At 48.5% G+C, this 20136-nt stretch overlaps 1 protein-coding gene across 3 annotated transcripts in view; it reads left to right on the forward strand.

Annotated features, from left to right (window-relative positions):
• LSAMP (limbic system associated membrane protein) overlaps positions 1-20136 on the forward strand; it is a 1033563-nt gene that overhangs the window by 1004002 nt on the left and 9425 nt on the right. For 2 of the 3 annotated variants that reach the window (XM_086761171.1, XM_086761161.1), the window contains one exon: positions 4890-4925. The exons of the other annotated variant lie outside the window; for it this stretch is intronic. In XM_086761171.1, coding sequence (XP_086617297.1) covers positions 4890-4925 — 36 coding nt within the window. The remainder of the gene's footprint in view (positions 1-4889; positions 4926-20136) is intronic. 3 annotated transcript variants of the gene reach the window in all.

A 20136-nucleotide genomic window follows, 5' to 3' on the forward strand; every position in this document is an offset into this window, starting at 1 on the left:
AAAAAAAAACATATATTTTATTTCCTGTAGCATTACAGCACACGAAGCAAATTTCTACTTTGAAAATCTTTTCACCCTGGTCTTGTGACTGTCATGAGATCCAAATAAAATCCTCAGGCAGCAATCTGGAACACAATTTTCAAATACTCCAGATTTGTTCTTGCTGATATTAATAAAATGCTAAGTTTAGAATCCATTATTTGTGGCTGAATTCTAAATTTGGCCCTCTCTGTTGGTTCCTGTTACATAGATGAGCTGAAATGCATCACTGGAACAAAATATAAGATGAAATTCAATAATGCATGTATACACACGTGATTTTAGCTGGGGGGGTTGATTTTGCTAGAAAAGCATTCTGCATGACTTCCAACCTTCAGCTCAAAGGATCTCAAAGGATTTGCTAACAATAAATATTTTAACATCACAAGTTATTAAGAAATGAGTGTTATTAGCACCATTTTGTAGTAGGAAACCAAGGTACAGCGTGAAGAAGTGGTTTACCCATGGTCATACAATGAGTGGCAGAACGTGTAAGAGACCCAGAGAGATCTTGCAAAGTTGCTGTTAACTATTGCAGGAGGAAATGTGGCAACTATTAAAGATGACTTGCAACAGCAAGGGTCCTATTTTAGCCTCCTTTTGATGTGTATTAAGAAAACTTTCCTTCTTTCAAGTTGTTGGATTTTGTTTATCATTTTAACCTTAGAAATGCAAGGCCTATTTATGCTGGGAAACACTAGAGAACTTCACAAGAGCCAGAAGAATGGAGACCCAAGAGCTGAGAGAGATTTGATGGTTTTCAGTGGACTGTTTCTAACTTTCATTTTTGATGCTTAGTTAATCTCTATTTCTTCAGTGTGCAATTCCTTCATATTGTTTCAGGAAATCTCTCTTCTAGTTAGTGTGGAAGAGAGAAAGAGAGAAAAAAAATGCATTCAGGCGGGCTACAGGTGGTATTTCTAAGGTTAGGAAATCAGGAGGGAAATGAGTGAAGGGAATCCAGACTCATAACAATAAAGCAAGCAGCTGAAAAAACCTACAAGCCCAGATGAAAAAAAAATGCTGTAGTGATCACACAGTAGCTGAAATAACAGGTAATGCACACTCCCAGCCATATACTCAGGCAGGAAAATAAAGCAGTGCCAAGTTTTTGCAACGTACAGCAGATAATCAAATACTTGGGAGTGTTTTTCATCTCTAGAACCAGAGATTTTATTTCTTTGTTACATAGAGAACAAGCTCACTGTAGGGCAACATCCCACTAGGGAGGCAGATAGAACAGTAGTTCGTCAGTGTCCCATCACAGCACAAAAAAAGAATGGCAGCCAAGACTGAAGGAACAACCAGAGAGTTTAATAATGAAGTACTGGCAGCTTTGCCCGAGGTGAAGGACAGAAGGGGAGTTAGCAAAACGATGTGAAAGAACTGTTTAGCAGTAGAGAAAAATAGGTGACTACCATTCCAGTAAATCTCAGCCAGCACTGAAAAACTCTTGGAGAGACCAAATGCCTTAGATGCCAATACCATAGATAGAAGAATGCATTAAAATACAAAAGCAGCTCCCTTGAGCTGTATGAATAGGTAGCTAGTGCGCTTCCTTAAAGGATGTAGCAGCAGGATTGCCTGTTGTAGGTGGATTTATACCCCTTACTCCTAGAGACTGAGTTTGCGACAACAAAAAAATGGCCATACCAAAGGTCTACCTTACCCAGGAACCTGTTTCCAACGCAACATGGAAAATGTTTGCAGAGAGGGTACTCAGGTACAGTCTGATGATGCAACTGATCAAATAGCTTGCTGCCATCTCTTCCTCCCCACTCCTTTTGCTCACCCTGCTCTCTGCCACATGCTTTTGTTGTTTTCCTTATTCTGGTGCTCAGTGGACAACCCACTGAGTCAGTTAAACCTGCTAAACCAGTGAAAAAGTCACTGAGCTTTATGGCCCACCCCCCAAAATACCCCCAAAGTCTTCTTTTGTTGTGCTGAGCTGAATTAGTTCACGGAAGGGCTCAACAAGCACCAGAGCCCATGCATGAAGGGCTCAACGTGCACCAAGCCCATCACACCTCTGTGGATATGAGGAGTTGGGGACAGGACCATGTTTTGTAGCATTAGCAAGCCAGTAGGTTACTTGAGTTCTGCAGAGCCTAGGAACAGGATTTGTAACCCCCGAAGCACAAAATATTGTGAGACCTAGGAAAGAGGCAGTAACACAGATCTCTGTGAAAATTACCTGACAGAGAGGCCAAGCCAGGGCTGCCATCACAGAGCAACAGAGGTGAAAAGTAGTGCCACAACTGAAGGAAAAGGGGTTGTTTCCAAAGTGTGTTAGGAGGGAAGGAAGGTGTTTTCTTTTCATTCTACTCAGCTAACAGAGTGCTATGAAAAGCATTATGAGTAAAAGTCACAATTTGTATCTTTGCCCATGGTACGCAGAAGTGTAAATATGTGTATATATACCAGATACATGTCTGCTGTACAAGCATATAGATTCATAGGTTTGCGTGTACGTGAGTGTGTATATGTAAGCATGCACCTGTGTGATGTATAAGCAAGCACACAGACACCCTCACAGGCATGCAGAGGCAGGTGCAGCACCTGGTGCAATCTAGCAAGGCAGAGAAAAGAAATGAAAGCTCTTCCAAATTCGTTGACTTCTGCCTCCCACAGAGCTAGCACATCCCAGAGGATAACTCAGGAGACAGCAGAGCAGTGCCGCACATCCTTAGGCAGTCGGGCTGGCTAAATTCTCTCAGCTATAGGAGACTGCCACCTCAGCAGGTCCCCTGCCACACCCTCTGCAGCTTGCATCCTCTGCACCCTTCAGGGAGTAAGAAAATGTGGGGGTGAAGCAGCAGCTGGCAAGGTCTGTGCCCGTTAGAAGCAGCAGCAGACAGGATCCCACCTCTACCTCCTCAAGAGGCTTCAGGTAGAATTATCAGTGCAGTCCAGCAGTTTTGATCACAGCAAGAGGCATATTCCTAAGAAGAGCTGGCACTTAACCTCTATCTTGTCATTATTTGTTAGCGCCCCGGCACAAGTGCTGGCTGCATGCATGCGCTTACACCCCTTCTTCTAACTCTCTTGCCCACGTTTTTTTGCACCTGAGCATTCACTTACGGAGGTGGCTGCTAGGGTTCGGAGCATAACTGTGGCCAAAATCTGTCTTTAGAGGCTCTTAGTGCAAACCCTGTGTTTTCCCAGGGGCTGTCAATAATGGGAAGACTCAGGAGAGGAGGAACGCGGTTAGGGTGACATCCGGATGGGGCAAGGCTGAGACACTGCTAATTAGCCAGGGTGGAGCAATAAAGGCAACACACAGCGGCGAGGGGAACAGAGGTAGAGTCCTTGAATAGAAAGCAGCATGATAATGAGGCCGTAGTGTTTTTCTTTTACTGCTTATGCTGTGCAGCCTGCAGCCTGCTGTGCAGGAAGAAGGTAAAGGGGAGTTGAGTTATTTAACCAAACTAAATAACAAGGAAGTCATGTCAGCACAACAGCCTGCTTTCGCAGAACAATAGTCCCCTGTTGCTACATAAACACAGAGATCCAGGCTAGCCGTGTGTTTTCTAGGCAAGAGACAATCTCCACTGTGCCTGCTGTGGATTCAAACAGCTCCATTACCACCATCGGGGCAGGATATCTGCCAGTGTCACAGGAATGGGCCTGAGCCACTACATCCCTGTGGGCTCCAGCGAGTCAGAAACTAGCTCTTTGCACCAGGGATGCTGTGTAAAGAGTGTTGGCCTCCAAATAGCTGCGCCTGGGTTGATCAAAGAATAATAGTGGACTACCTATGTACCTGCCAATCTCTATGTCCATCAGCAGTGATCTTAGCACCATCCTTACAGGTAAGCCAGGAGACAACTCATTGCCCCAGACCTATCAGCTGTTGCACAGTGGCATATCTTTACAGCTAAAAGTCTGCCTACGGATCAGTCCATGAGTAGGAACTTGTCTCAGTCAGTACAAGGCATCCAGCAAGCTCTGAAGGTAATGAAAGGAGACCCAGTGACCTCTCAGGCCTGGGGGTCTTCTGTTCTTGGTTCTGCGCCTGGCTCTGCCAACAGTTCAGCATTTGACCTTGGGCAGATTGCTTCCTTGCTCTGTGTATCAACTGTACAACTTCTAAAATGAAATTAATACTACTGGTAGCCTCAGACTGAGGTCTCTGACACCAGTTTCCTTCACTGTCTGTGCAACTCCTTGAGATCCTTGTGTGGAAGAAGCAAAGTATGAAGCCACCAGCGACATATAACAAAGTCCTGCTGTGACGTAAAATCCCTATAACCAAAACAGCAGGCTCTGTGTACAACTAGAGGCTGCAAAAAGTCTGTTCCCACTGGAGGACAAAGACTCAAAAAAAAACCAGAGTGCCCTTGAGGATTCACCAGGGTGACAGCTTCCATGCTCACATCCTCAGGGGACCTGTCACTGGCAAGAAATTCATTGTGGAGAAGGTTCTGGAGAGGCAGCAACTACCTGTGGAGGACTTCCACAACTCACCTCTCTGCCAAGACTAGCTTCCAGCAGCCAGACGTGTAGCTAAGATGTGCTGTAGTGTGATTACATGAGTAGTCTTGAAAGTCAGAGGGGAGATGTGGCCCATCAACTCAAATTACCTTCACTGCAGGTGCTTAATCCCTCTTGCTGTGTGGATATTATTTGTTTAGTTTTTCAAATGACTTCTCTCTGACTCCCAGTCCCAGGGGATGTTGATGTGTATTAGGTGTGTTCCTAGCAAAATGCTCTGTATATGAAACCTACTCTAGTTTCTCTAATTTGGGGATGGACAACTCCATCAGGTTTGTATGTGCTGCTTGCTTGGTGTGAAAAGTGGCTTGTCCTTTTCTCCTGCATGTTGCTTATTGTTTTTTTTCCCCCCTTAGAACGAGTTTTACCCACACTCCCCAATCCTTTTCCAGGTCAGTATATGTTTTATGTTGAAGTAGCTCTTTAGCTGGGTCATTCTCCATCATCCTGATAAATGATCAGAGCTAGGGATGGGCAAAACAGTTCAGAAATGCAGGAAAATAAGGGCTTTCCCTTCTCATCTACATGTCATTTGGTCCCTTCTGTTCACCTTCTTCATTTTTCCACTTCCCCCCTCCATTTTCAGAAAACCAATCAACTAAACAGCAACAGCCTTTAGCCAAGCTTTGAGCCATGACATTGTTTCCTCACCCAGGTCTGGACAGTCTTCAGTGAGGTTCAATTTGTCTGCAAACCTACTCCTAATATATATTCCTGTCCTAAGCTGTCTTTGCCCACATGTTCTAATTTGGATCAAAAGCATAAGCAGACCTAAAATTTTGCAATGATGGCGGAAGAGTCAAGTGAGAAGCTAAAAACTAAATTGCTGCCAGGAGGTTTTTTCACTCTAGTTGTGCAGCTATTCACAGTGAAACACTTTTTGTTTTCTCATTTCTCTGTCACACACGCCCAAGTCTGCCAGTCACACAGTGCTGCATTTGAGGCAGAGAGCATGAAAAGAATTGCAGTGTGAGGTGTTACTCTCTGCTTTATTCCAAAGACGTGTGAAGGCAAAATAGGGTCTCAGTATTTTTCCTGTCTCTGTGCTGCCCCAGCAAGCCTCAGGTCCAGGGAGCGCAGCCCCAACATCTACACAAGACTTGGGGTTTGGATGTGCCCTTGAGATTCTGAAAAAGCAGAGAGAAGAGTAGGCACTTCCAAAAGTCAGGCTACAGCATTTGAAAGCAATGTTTGAAACTAAATCAACAATAAGGCAGCCAGTCCCTATATTCACTTAAAAAATCTTGGCCTAGGGCTCCTTACTGTCTTTGTTTTACCGCCATATCATGAAGATGCACTCAACTCATGGAATGTTCAGAGGCCTAAACAGTTAATGCCTGTGCAGAGCTTTTGGGTACAGTGTTATTGCAAAAGGGCGCGTGCCCAAGTAAAGCACCTGCAGGTACTCCCATGAAAAGAAGAATAAATGTTGGGTGTTACACCAGCTCCCTTTAACTCTGCCGTTTTCAAATCAAGCTCTGCTCTTGGCAACTTATTCAGGCTCAGGATGTAGTTACAATTGCCTATTTAAAAGGCAAATCCACAAATACAATTAAAGAAAAGTACCTACAGAAAAAAGGAGGGGAGGGAGGGAGAAGTCAAGCTACCATTAAAATTAAATCCCAGAGAGTGATTTGTAAATAACATTCAAGGAGCTGAGAAAAGGAGTAAAGTAGGCCATTGGGAACCTATTGTGGAAAAATAAATCCAATTAAACACCATTATTGTATGTATTGCAAACAAAACTTGTGCTTGGATATGAAATTAAAGTTGCTGAGGCTGTTTGGGATCTAAGGTTTTGAGGAGTTTTCCCATTTTGAGTGTTCTTTTTTTAAGCAGAATTTTCAATGACAAATATTTTTATCTGATGGAAAACCCAGGGCTCTTTCTTTTTATTATTATTTTTATTATACATCCTTAAATTCCACAGGCACGCAGTGTTATTTTTTTTCATAGCCAGCCCTGTTTACAGCTGGTTTTGAATTAGTAGCCCATTAAGCTAAATGATAAAGCAAAAACTGCAAGTGAGCTGGGCCAGAATTTCCTTAGCAGATACCCCTCCCAATCGAGCTGCCAAGGCCATCCTGCACAGCTTTAGTCCGTCTTTAAAACACTTCCCCTGACTCCTGAGATCATCTTGAAGGGCATCCTGGTGTGACATCACTTCTGTGAGGAGTCTCCAGGAATTTGTGGTGCCGAATGCTGGGATATCTCCAGTGACCCAGGACATGCAAAGAGGATTTTGCAGAGGGGGAAAGTAGAGTTTAAGTACTCTGGGCCTCATTTGTTTTCTGAAAGCCCCTACCAGCTTCTCCAGGGTAGGTGTTCAGCACATGTATTGGCGCTGATCTCAACATTTGCTTTTACTTTGCTGTTCACCTTCAAAGAAACCTTAGGCATAAAATTTTCTTGTTAGACCTTTTTTTTTCCCCTGTAAGTTGATGCGCTGAGATGCAGTCCTTAGCTCTCAAAAAAGCCTCCTCTCAATAACCAGAATCACAGCCTCCTCCCTCTTTCTCCCTCAATTTCCATTTCTCTTAAGCCTGGGTAACACTTCCCTGCCCTGTGGGTTTTGACCGTTAATTTAAAAGGGAGGTGTTTTGAGGTGAAGAGCACTGTAGTCAGGCTAAGCATTGCTATCATTAGCTAGCTGCTGTGGAAACATCTTGTTTTCAGGCAGGCTGGAGATTCAGAAGCAGCCCATTCAACTAAACACATGGGACTTGAATTTGATGAGGCAGTTCCCTAAAAGGCTAGTGGAGCCAAGCTGATTCAGCTCTCAACACAATTATCCCTGGTAAATTTTCCAGCCCTTCTGATTTTGCAGCCGGGCACTCAAAATGCCCTGAAATATCTTCTGGGATGATGCCACATAATCGTATCTTCCTGTCTGCATTGTAACATCACATCATAACAGGATGACACAAGACCTGGCTGTCACTGCATCATCAGGTGGCTTTTCAAAATAATTTTCTTCTGGAAAAGGAGAATTTGCTCCTTCCACACCACACCTGCCAACAACAGGGCAAGTGAGATCATTGTTGACCCTCAAAGGGGTTGGGGTCTGCCACAATTACGGTGCTAGCTCCATCTCTCTCCTCCATTGTCCCTTGCCCTCAGCCCTTTGAACATAGACTCCCTCCCCCATGATTAGCACCTAGTGTCCACATCAGAATGGCTTAGCCAGACTGATAGGCTTCCAAACCCACCTGAGTCTTAGGAGATTTGTGATGAGGGCTTACCACAGATGAACCATGCTTTCTCAGCAGGGTTAGCTTGAATGCCTGGGAGCTCTGCAAGGGAGATGCCTTGTTTCCCAGGGAGCAGCACATCCAGAACTGCTCGCAGGGCATCAAGCATGCCAGCCCTGGGGCCTGATCAGACAAAGTCCACTCATGGCCATCAAAAGATTTATAGCAATAGTGTGATAGTAATTGGAGGAGTGGGAGGGAAAAGGAGAATGAGCAGTCCTATCTTTCTGCCAAAATGCGCACTGATCGGAGAATGACCCTGTATGACTAGATTGTAGCTAGTCTCCATTTAGCTGTAGCCCATGTAGCCTGTACTGTCACTAATGCCTTCTTCAGGTGGGTGGGAGCTGGGGGAAGGGAGAAAAAAAGAGATGTTCATTCGGGTCTGATGACCAGAGTGGGAAACAGAGAGCATCTTTCTTTCTAATACCTCTCAGTCCTCTTCCCTCCCTATGGAGGTCCTAGCTGTGGAGAAGAAAGCTCATCTGTTGCAAGGGTCACCTCTACCCATCCCTGGTAAAGAGTTAACACGTTACAAGGGTTTGTTGACTAGGCAGTGGTGTGGGAGCAGTCCACAGAAACCAGCCCTCCCAGTAAGGTGTGGCCAGCTAAAGAACCCGTCCATCTCTGGAGTCCTCTTCACTGAGGCCAGTGAATGCTTTCTCGGCTGGATTCCAAGAAGGGGTCAGTCAAAACCCAAGCCTTAACAGCTGTTGAAACAAACTAGCTATCAGAGCTGGGGAAACCATAGCATAAGCAGGCCAAAATAGCCAATCTTGTCCTATCATAATCCTGACATAGAAGCTACTAGCAGAGAAAAATAGTAGCCATAGGGATCAAATGGGGGAGGGCATGTTTGGAACCATGTGCATGTCTGGTATTTCCAGAAATTCTCAGGCATTCAGGTTCAGCTGTACTGGCCACTCTGCAGTGATGTGTGCCTGACTACTTGGAGCACACTTCTGTCTTCCCTGAAAGCTGGCTGAGCCTCGAGCATCAGCACCTGATAACGCCCATGACTCTGGGTGGGAAGCACAACTCACAGCTCTTCTTGCTTCCCGCTGGTGGCATCCAGCCAGATTTTTCCAAAGAGTTCATTCTCCATTTGGTGAGGGCAGAAGGCAGTGGCTCTGCAAAGGTGGATGCTCAGGCAGGCCAAGCTTCTCTTGCTGCTTGGGATCAATGTCTGTCCCTGCCAGGTCTGCAGGCACTGAAGGTGCCAAGCTTGTGGGATTTCAGGCCAAGGGAACAGGAAGGACAAGGCAGGGTGGAGGCAGAAGGCCAATTTCATATTAATTGTTTCTTGCTATTTGATAGGTACCAGGTAAGGGGTGGTATAGTATCTTATTTTGACCATGGGGTTAAAAGAGAATAAAATCAAAGTCAAAGGTGATTATGGTGTTTTCTGCAAGGGGTAGTAGGGATGTAGCCAGAAACAGCATCTTAGGGAAAAGAGAAATGCCAAGAATTATTTATACTATAGCTACTAGCATTGCTTGGTGGATTTTTCTGGATAGCAACAAACAGTTTCTGTTCACTGAGATTGCTTTAAAAAAAAAAGCCAACAAACCAACAGTCTGCTTCTTCCCCCCAAAAAGCATAAAGAAATTAACTTTCTTAAAGAAAAACAGAGAGACACAGGGGGAAAGAGAGAGAAATGGCTTTATTGCTTGATCTGTTTCTGTACTTTTTGTTCATTAATTTTAATTTAGATTGATTTAATCCAAAATAAGCCCTGGGTTGCATATATTTGCATAACTCGCTCCAGTAGCAATGCTGTGGAGAATCCAACGAATGAGGAAGAGCAGCAGCAGAGGGCAGGAACTGAGATTGGAGGTCCCAGAAAGATATTTCTCTGAGCTGGGCCCTTGCACGGGGATAGGGAGGGCATTTCAAGGTCTGTTTAGTCACAGATGTGGCTTTGCATGCATGCAGAACAGCCCAGCAAAACACAGGTAGGGGCACAGCAGTCAGGTGGGAGAGGGGAGGTTGGTTGAAACCAGTGAGGGAGAAAACATACAACTGCACTGCAGAGATTAGAAACAAACCCATGGAAGAGCAGCTGCCGTGGAAAATCAGTTGTCCGGTAGGGACACTGATAGTGTCAGCGGTGTAGCATGGACAGATTACCCTGCAGAGCAGAGCTCGGGCAGGCTATAGCCCTCCTGAGACAGATATCCTCAGCCCGGAGGACACTCATAGCCTGATACCATCTGTACGTTAGATGAGTTTCTGGAGCCATCAACTGAACCTTTCTCCTTAGAGATGATGAAGGCAACTTATACCCACTGCACAACAGGTATAACTAAATCTTTGCTCTCTCCCTCTTGCTCTCCTAACTTCCTGTGTTAAGCTGCTGGCCAGGCTGACTGGGACCGAAGCGTAGAGGGTAGCAAGGAGGAGGATGAAGAACAGCCACTATTGTCTTGATTTAATCCTTACACACACGCACACAAATTCTTACCACCCCTGAGAGAAAATGACCAAAGAGCAAATCCCACCTTCATCCTCCTCCTCCCCCTTCCATTTCCACTGTAAACCACTCAAGAATTTGCCTAACAAATTGGCCTCCCCTCTGGTTGTTGTCCCAAGTGAACAGTCTCTCCATTCACTAACCCATGACGGTAAGTCGGTTCGGGAAGCGGCAGGTTTATCTTCCCGGCTCAGGCACTGCACCAGGCCCGCTTGTGAACTGGTTGCCATTCAGTGTCTGTTCTGCTGTTGATAAAGCACATTACACATGGCTGGGCTTGCATGATTAATACAGCTGTCTAAGCGCTCTCTCTAAAAACAAAAACAACTGGGAGAAGGGAGGTGTGGGATTTGGGAGGGAGGGGGTGCACAGGGAAAAAGCCAACCATTCCAAAGAAATCAGGCTTGCAGAAAATGCAGAGTGCTCCTGGCAGGCCTTCCTCTCCCATGGGCGAGCAGGTCTGTCAGCAGAGCTCCCCTGCAAAAAGGAGAGGCCTAGTGGCAAGGCGAGCAAAGGAGAAATGCGCTTGGCCTTTCCCCGTCATTGCCTGCACGTCCCTCTGCAATCTGGGGAATGAGTGCATGGTCAGGAGCAAAGGGTCCGGCCGTGGAGAAGGATGTGCTGTAACCAGTGTAGCTTCAGTGAGGTCCAGCCAGGCAGCCTCTACGGCAGGTGTTACAGGTATACGTGCTCACTGATGGACGTGTACACTCCTGAGCCAGGTCACCTTATGCAGCGTGTGCGCACACGTGCCTGGAGGCACATCCAACAGTCAATGAGCCATTTTCAGGCACCCTAGAACATCTGTCTAAGGGATGAACCAAAGTTCCTCCTTACACAGCTGCCTGTGTAAGATGTAGTAACTTTCCCTTTTTAATTACTGGTCTGGGAATAGGCTGTGGGAAGCCACTATGGCTGTCTGCTCCAACTTTTCCCATGTCTGGGTGTTGTGGGGCAGGCATTAAAGCCGTGCTTGCGCTGTTAGGGCATGAAAGTGACCAGGATTCTCCTGGAATTGCATACACATACATGCATCCATACTTTGATGAGAACCACAGGTGACACACAGTAATATTTAATTAGACCACACACTTTAGAGATATACATCAGTCTGCGGGCCCAGCCTGACTTCCATGAAATCGCTAATTCACTGAAACCCTGAGAGAAGCGCACAGGCTTGTTTATAGTGTTCCCATGATATGGGCCTCTTATTTCTCATTGTTCACAAGCAGCCCTTGATGAAGGCTAGTTAAAATCTCCTTCTACCTTATTCTGCTCCTGGGCTAGGAGGCATGGTCTCTGCTGAGGTGACTGCAAAAGAGTCCTCAGAGAGGAGTGGTGGCCCTAAGAATGCAAGGACAGTTGTGGGGGGCACTGTGCTGCAGGTACCAGAAGAGAAGGCTAGGAAGGGCAGAGGCAGTGATACAACTGGATTTCCATACAAGAGCAAACGTGAGCATGCTCATCATGCTCCATCCCAATTTAGTTCTCCTTCTTCTCCAGTCTCCTTTCCAGTCACTCCTCAGTGTGTCCCTCCTTCTTCATTTCTGCTCACAGCCACTCAAATATTTCCCCTGCCAAATATTCTGCAAAGCTTGTGGAAAACCATAGCAGGGATGAAGTGGGTAAACAGACAGATATAAAGCTGATGAAAATATTAATTTTTCAAGAGATTCCAAAGCCTGCGATTAGCAAATCTGCTTCCTAGGGCTGTGTGTGGTCTGGTTGAGGGAGGCTATGCTTTTTGTTCCCTCGTGAGACTCCAGACTACGTGCTGGCGTCACCCTTGTCTGCTGTGCTGTGCACATGTGCTTGAGACTTGAGCAGGGGAAGGATTTCCATATTCTAGGAAAGTGAAAAGCAGAAAAAGCTCAGGTCTTCCCTGTGATGGCCCCTCAAAAAGTCTGTGCTGTGTATTTTTTTTTTCATGTGTCCCTTGTAGGATGAGAGTCTTCAATGAATGGTTTGAAGACAAAGCAGTTTTAAGTAACTAATTTTGTATCAGTAGGTTGCTAAGGTTTGGATTTTTTTTACATCTCCTGCAGCTACTAGGGGAATGGAAAGGGTGGGAGAACTATTTTTCAGCTGTGAGAAAATCTTGGAACTTTCTGATATCTACAGGACAGATCTAGTCCTAGTGATTAAAGATCTGTGTAACCTTGAAACGTAGGTGGTCTTCTAGCCGCCACCAGCCTCACTGATCAGGATAACAATTTAATTCTAGAGCAGGAGTACTGTAAACTAGCTACAGGATAAATGGCATAAGCAGCCAGCTCTTAAACACCACGACCTTCTCAGAAAGACACTGAGAAATACAATTTCAGGGATATTCTTCAGACCTCAGGAAAGGATGAGTGCTCTGCATTACAGAATGAATCTTCACTAAGACATGAGATATGACAGATGAGTACTTAGCACACCATGAATGAGCTCCAAAACATGGGGAAGAACTGTTCAGTGCTAAAAAAGCACGAGCAAATTCTGAAATACATTAAACCGTGTGCTAAGATTGATAGACACCAGAGACGTTTCCTTAATCTTGTTGGAGAGTGGCTGGAGGGCATCCTCTGTAGTTTACACAGTGGTGCTTCCACCTCTACAAAAGCCAGCCGATTGCCACTGCAGTCACACTCAAGTTTTAATTACAGGAGTAGAACTGGTAATGAGAATGGGGTACAAGCAGATAATGAACAAAATAGTCTCAACATTAAGAACAGGGAGTGAAAAATCTTCTTCTCAAAGGGGAGCAGGGGGGCAGGAAAGTAAAAAAGCCCCAAATGAACCCTAGCAAGTAGGAGCTGCTAATCCCTAAAGCCTCAGAGTAGAGTGCAAAGCCCTGGAAGAAAGAAATTAATAACTTTCAAAGTATGACCTTGAAAATGGAATTAACAGTCTTCCTCCCTTTTAAGCCTTCATGATAATAAAGATTTCATCTTCTGAAGCCCTGGCAAGAGAGTCAACAGACTAGAAAAATTACTTCCTGCAGAGAAGCTGGCAAGTGTAAAACCTAAGACCCTTCCAGGCCCCAGGGAGTGAGACGACAGAGAGAGGCCTGTATGGTGCACATCCCCTTTCCCTTGCACCTTCTCCTTTAGAAGTTTGGTTGGGGTTTTTTTTTGTTTGTTTTTTTTTTTTTTCAGTCTTCCCTTATTTTTGGTCTTCCTCTTTGCTTATGAAGCAGGGCTCCACTCTTCACTATAAGTAGAGTCAGCCTGTCAACAGCATGAAGCCCAGAGCCGCTCAGGGTGGAAAGCACTTGGAAAAAGCCAGCTCTACTTGATTTATCACCACTCCTTCCATCCCATCACAGATGAGTCCTCCTAGCCTGTCTCATGCCTCCTCCTGGCCTCACTTCCATTCAGAAGCTCATGTGGACTGATTGTCCTCTTACACCAAGTTTTACCTCGCATACTTTGACAAGATCCCAAGGGCAGGTTCCCTAAAGCAAAGAACGAGCTTGTAGCTCTCTGATGCCCTTGGAAACTTCTCTGTGGGCTCTCCTCCATCAGCACTGCGGATGTGGCAACCCTGGAGTCTTGTTAATGTAAACAAGAGGAAAAACTGGCAACATCTGTCTCTTTTCCTATCTCAATTTTGGTTTGCTCAGGTGATAGCACCCAGGACCCAGGAGAATGTTCTAGATTGGTGAATGTGGGCGTGAAGCGTGTAGATGGGTGGGTGAATTTTTTTCCCTGTGAGTATGGACCAGAAATACATCCGCTTTCTGCTTGCATCTCAGATGGCCCTTTTTAAAGGCCTGTGTTGGGAATCTTGAGAGTCAAAGGTTCAATTTTCTGCTGGCGGTGGTCATGTTGTTTACAGCATGGGGAGACGTGTCTGTGCAACGGCCGGGACTTGTGGATTTGCTTACAAGTCTAGCTTCGTTTGCCTGTTCAGCAAGGGTTACATGGCATGGGAGGTCACCTTCTATCTTGCAAAAGGGAGCTGGAGGGAGTGAGGGGAAAGAAAAGGGGAGTGTCTGTGAGAAGGACGAAGAATGGGCTAGAAAGCTTGACACCAACATCTGCAACCTCTGCTTCTTGCTACTGTAGTGGGTAGATGCCTTGCTTTTGATCAGGCTGACCAACCAGCCGGTCAGATCTGCCCCCGAAAGCAGTTTTAGGAAGGATGCCGCTGCGCGGTGGCAGAGATGCAGAGCAGTTCGGGATGCACAAACGCGGCCATGCTGGGCTGCCTCAGGCAGAGGTGGCTCACAGCATGCAGAGCGGCCACCCTTTCTTTAAAGCGGCCCCCGCGGGGGCTTTGCCGTGCGGGGACCCCAGGGTTGTCCCGCAGATGTGGGTGGCCCCAGCCCCCCAGGCTTGGTCGGGGTCGGGAGGCGGCCGGCCGGGCTCCCGCAGTGACGGTTTTTCTTGACCTTCGGCTGCCACCTCGCGGGGAAGAGGCGGTTTGGCGGCCCCGGCCCCGGCCGCGTTCCCGCCTTCCCGCGTTCCCGCTGCTGCGGCGGGTTTGTGGCCAAGCAAGGCAGGCGGGAGCGGCAGCAAACGCCCCGGCCCTGCTGCTGGGCGGTCGGGATGCCAAGCAGAGCCTCTCCGGGGTGAGGGGTGTGTGCGCCAGCCAGGGGGTTTGGGCAGGCGAGGGCTGTAGGGCCGCGTGCCCCAGGGCTCGCAGCACCCTGTCAGGCACCACCAGTGTCCTGTCTCATACCTGTTTGTGGGCATTTGAGCTTCACCTGGCACCATAGCCATGCCTAAATGGCTCTGTAGGAATCCCCACTTTCTCTCCTGTAGTTCTGACCCGGGTTGGTTCTTCCCTTTGCATTCCTGGTACTAACTCCCCCCTGCTTCCCTATGCCTGATCCAGGTTTAATTTCCTCTCTTCACCTCCCCTTCTTACAGGACCTGTTCTCCTTACTGATCCAACCTGCATGCTCACATCAGCTCCTACATCTCCCCATCATCACCCTGGCTGACATCTCCCCCTCTTGGCCTCTTCGGTGTCCTGAGCCGAGTGTGCGCATATCGCCATTTCAGTTAAAGACCCTCCCCAGGATCATTTCCTGTGCTGTGGCCCTGCGTTGGTACAAGTGTAGGACTCATCATATCACCTCAGTCCGGATCACCCCCCTTCTTACAGCAGCCTTTTCCTATGCCCCTGACCAGATACAATCTTCCTCCCATATTTATCACTTCCTCATGCAGCCCCCCAGCCCCAAATGGGCACCACAGGCTTTGAGAGGCCAACATCAGCCATGAGGCAGGGCAGGTACGGGGCTACCGAGCAGCCTTCTGACCTTGGCCGCTGCTGCTGAGGCTGTGTGTTGTGGTGCCTTCTAGCGCTATAAATTCAAGGCTTGAAGGCAGGAAGAAGCAGGGCACTTTTATTCATCCCAGAAAGGTCAGACCTCAGAAGTCTGCTCCCCTCTTGGTGATTTCTGCAGCTGGCCTTGTCTCTGGAGGCTTAGCCTGTGCCATGGAGGATGCACCGCTGGAGTCGCAGTTGCCTAGGCCTTGGGGGGCATCCTACCAAGTCCTCTCACAACTAAACTGGGCTCCCTTCAGCCGCCTGGGTTGCATCCACTGAGGCTCAGTAACAGCTGTGCCCCAGGTTTGATGGAGAGACCTGCAGCTCTGCCGTTCAGGACTGGAGCATTCAGTGGCCACCAGTCTCTTGACGCTGGCTAGCTTCTTTCTTAACAGTTTCCTTGACAAAAAGCTCACCTCTCTCTTTCGTAGGGACATCTGAACACAGCCCAGCTAACTCATCCCACACCTTGCCTGGTTCTCCTGCAGTCAGCAGGAGACTCAGTGACTGAGACTCAGTGACTGAGACAGTTTTTCATCTGGCCAGTTCAGGTAGTGATTAGTAACGGGCAGCACGCCAGGCTTTCTGTTAATGCCAAGGTCCTAAAGTCACAGGAGAATGTGATGCCTGAATTTAATGTGTGTACCACTGCTGGCAGCTGACTGCCACGGTGCTCCTTAGAAGCTGAGGGAGGTTGTGAGTGTCTTCAGGCAGTCCAGAAGTGACTGGACGAAGTTAATGATGAAAAAAATGCATCTATCAAGGAATACTGAGTGCAGCTACTGCTGGCTCAGGATAACTCTGAAGCAGCTGAGGGAGGCCAACATGATGCCATGCCAGCCATGTGCTCCCATCCAGCCCCCACCCAGCACCTGTAAGGGACAGGATTGAAGGTTAGATGAGACCCTCAGGCTGACCCAGCAGAGCTGGGCTTTTCAGGTTATGCTCCTCTTGGAGGTGGGCTGGTTTTGAGGAAGAGAGCAGCTCCTGGCTTTGCAATCTTGCTGCAGTTTGCTGTGAACATGAGCAGCCCTATGCTTTTCCCCTCTCCCTCCACCATCTCAACCAAGTCTTGCCACCCTTCTTGCTCTGTGTTTTCCTACACCCTTTGCAGGAGTAGAAGCAGGTCATGAGCCATCACATACATACACACAAAAAGTATTACAGCTGTACCATGCAGTCTAGCAAAGATACCTGCCTGGGGCAGCCCCAGCTCACAGATGTCTGGGGAAGAGCAAGGTTGGTCCTCAGAGCAGGCGTAGCAGGCGCTGCCCTGCTGTGCCAGTGGTACAGGGTTGGGGGGGGAGGGGAGTTAAAACCTATGAGGCGGCCAAAGGACTGACCCACTGGTGGCAGCGGTCCCAGAAAAGTCATTCAAGGTGTGTGAAGTGTGTGGGGAGGTGTTGAAGGCAGATAGTTTTGTGTAGCAATTTACCTTTTTCTGAAAGTCCAAATCTCTGCATGGTTGCAAGGCTCTGAGCCAAAGCATCAGAGCAGGAAAAATGTTCTGAGGGACAGTCGCTGGCTTTTCGTGTGTGTGTGTGTGTGTGTGTGTGTGTGTGTGTGTGATTAAAATAAACGATTATTCCCTCCTCAAGCCTTGCTCTCGGACACAGCAGAAATATTTTGGCTGCTGCTCCTACACTTCTAAAAAACCAAAATCAGCCCAAGGCAAACAGCCAGCACGGGATCGTTCCACCTGCCCCATTGCTGCTGGTAAAGTGCAAAAAAGGCCTTATAATGGGAAAGGTCCAGCAACCTCAGCAGCAGCGGGTGCCACTGGCACTGCATATGAGGCTGGTGAAGCTCTCACGGCACCACCTGTGCAGCACACAAGCACGTGCAGCCATTTTCTGCTTCATGCTGTGTGGAAGGGTGAGGCACTGGGTGAAACTGCTGAAGTCCCTCGCTGAAGGGCCTCGCTGGCCCTTCTACATCCCTGCTGGAAAGTATACAGATGTTCTCCCAGAAGTGTCAGGAAAAGACACCAGGAGCCTCTCTGTGTGAGGCTAGTGCATGGGGACGTGTCACGCAAGTGGGTAGGAGCAGTGAGGTTACGGTGGCACGGCTCTAGTTTTCCCATGCTTAAATTTAAGGACACAGCTAGGGTTACCCTGCCTTGGCGAGAGGGGTTGGATGGGGACCGCACGTGGTCCCCTTCAGTCCTGGGAGAGCTACAGCTCTCTCAATCTCACCCAAGGCTGCCTCGTGCCATGCCACCAACGCAGATCACCCAGGCTGCTTGCGTGGCAGGGACGAGCCCTCAGAAACGCGGGGCACAGCATCCAGGGAGGCTGTTGCAGCACGGTCAGGCACCATGGCAGGAGTCCACCTGCACGGAGTATCTAAAAGTTGCACTCTTCGGAGGGAGGAAGAGAAGTGCAATTGTTTTGCCCTTGCCAATTTTCAGCCTTTTCCGTCTTGATTTAAGTAATGAGATATGACTCGGGCAGCCATTTGGGGTCTGGGGTCCCTTAAGGGTTTACTTGTGAAAATGGTGCCAGATATTCTTATTAGCCTATCATCATCAGAAACCCAATTTCCTTCCCTGGCTACGGTGGAAGAACCCCTCCCTCCCCCACCTTCAAAGCTCTTGCGTGGCCACGAACTTCGAACAAATCGCAGGGTAACGATCAGCTCGGGAGATCGGCTTGCACAGCAAATTCCCTGAGCAGGGCCTCCAGGTCACGAAAACGGGGCGGGGGGTGGGGGGGGGGGTAGGCGGGGGCGAGCTGCGGAGAAAACGCCCCTCGCTTGCCGAAGCCCCCTGTGCCCGCCGGAAGGGTCTCTGCTTGGCTTTTAGCATCGCGCCGCCAGGGGGCGGCAGAGACCGCGGCGTCGCCCGCTGGTGCCGCGGCCGGAGGGCGGGGCGGGGCGGGGCTGGCGGGTGCGTGGGTGTGCGGGCGTGGGTCTGGCTGGGGGCGGGGGGGGTGAGTGCGAGGGCGTGTGCGTGGCGGAGGTGTGGGGGCGTGTGTGGATGGCTGTGCGTGTGGGTTGGGGGCTGGGTGTGTAGGAGTGGTGTGGGGGTGTGGATGTGAGTGTGGGTAGCTGCGGGTGGGAGGGGGGGTGTGGGTGTGTCTAGGGATGTGTGAGCGTGTGTGGATGTGAGTGTGGGTGGGGGGGGTGTGGGTGTATTTGGGGATGTGTGAGGGGGTCTGGATGTGAGTGTGAGTAGGTGTGTGTGGATGTGTTTGTGGGCCTGCGTGCATGTGGGGGTGGGTGTGCGGACCTGCGTGCCCACGTGCGCGTGGGTACGCGTGGGTACACCTGGGTAGGATGGAGGGTGTGCAGGTACAGCGTGTGGCAGTGCGCACAGGGTGTTCGGCAGCAGGCCTGTGGCAAACAGATGCCGCTGCGTGGAGGGCTGGTGTGTCCCTCCCAGTGTGGGTGGGCATGTGGGTGCCTCAGCCTCCCACACCAGTGAGGCACCAGTGGGTCACACAGTCCACAGCAGCACGTACACATGCACACTTACAGAACAAGTCATGCAAACACAGGGCATCACAACCACGGGAGCGCAGCATGGCAATACCGGGGTGTGGCTGTGAAAAAAAACCTGGGTGAATTCAAAACAGATACTATTTTCTGCACAAAATCTCACTCAAAGATGAATATTTTATTTTTTTCTAATATTTTCACTCTTTTAAAAAATGTTTGAGCAATTAGTCCCTCCCCAAAGCCTAAATTCTTAAGAGTTTTCACAATGTTATTTTGTGATTGAACAGTAATCTTCCCACATTTTTTACAATACATGTGACAGTCAATGTAGCATACATGGCATGTACTTTAGCTAGCTCTGCTGTAAGACACGTGGATTACAGGCAGCCCCCAGGGTTATTTGCAGGGGCTGCAGCGGCTTTGAACCACCCTGGCTCCCAGTCAGCTTAACACACTGCCCAGCACATGCCCGCACAGCTACCCGTGGCCGGTTGGTGCAAACAACCGCTGGGGTTATTATGTGGTGGTGGGCGCAAGAGGATGAGGACTGCATGTGGAGGGGCTTCTGCAGCCAGCCCCACCACCAGACTGGTGCATGCAGGGAGTTTAGCAGGGAAATGGAAAGACAAAGAACTTGCACCATTTTTTCAGCTGTGGAGATGGGAGTCTTGGCTTCTCAGATATCCTCAAGCTTATGTGCGCAAGCTCAAGCAGAGCAGAAGCTGGTGTGACCCTCTCCCAAGTCTTTCATCACACCATGCCTTGTGTGTCCTCCCTTAGACCTAGGTATTGTAGAAGCTCATCTCTTTTCTGTACCATACCATATCATACCATACCATGCCCCACCCTTACCCCTCCCAAGCGCACAAACCCCAGAGCCGTGCACTTGCACATATTAAGGCAGCAGTACCCAGGCAAAGCTCAACATACCCCTGCCCCGGCTGTGCTAGGTGTGCCTTGCGTGCCTCCATCAACACATATGTCTTTGCTCTGATTGCATGTGCACCCTAGAAACGCGCCAAGGAAGGGGATGGTTGCTCCATATGTATGTGTTGCATACATGTCCATGTACTTGTTAGACAAATAGTATTTTAGCCAAATAGTTAAAATGGGATGGCTGAAAACTTTTTGGGGGCAACACGCTCTGCCTAGTCTGTTCTTGATTATTTGCTAGGC

Source organism: Chlamydotis macqueenii, chromosome 1 (genome assembly GCF_036417535.1).
Source record: "Chlamydotis macqueenii isolate bChlMac1 chromosome 1, bChlMac1.mat, whole genome shotgun sequence".
Classification (NCBI taxonomy): Eukaryota; Metazoa; Chordata; class Aves; order Otidiformes; family Otididae; genus Chlamydotis; species Chlamydotis macqueenii.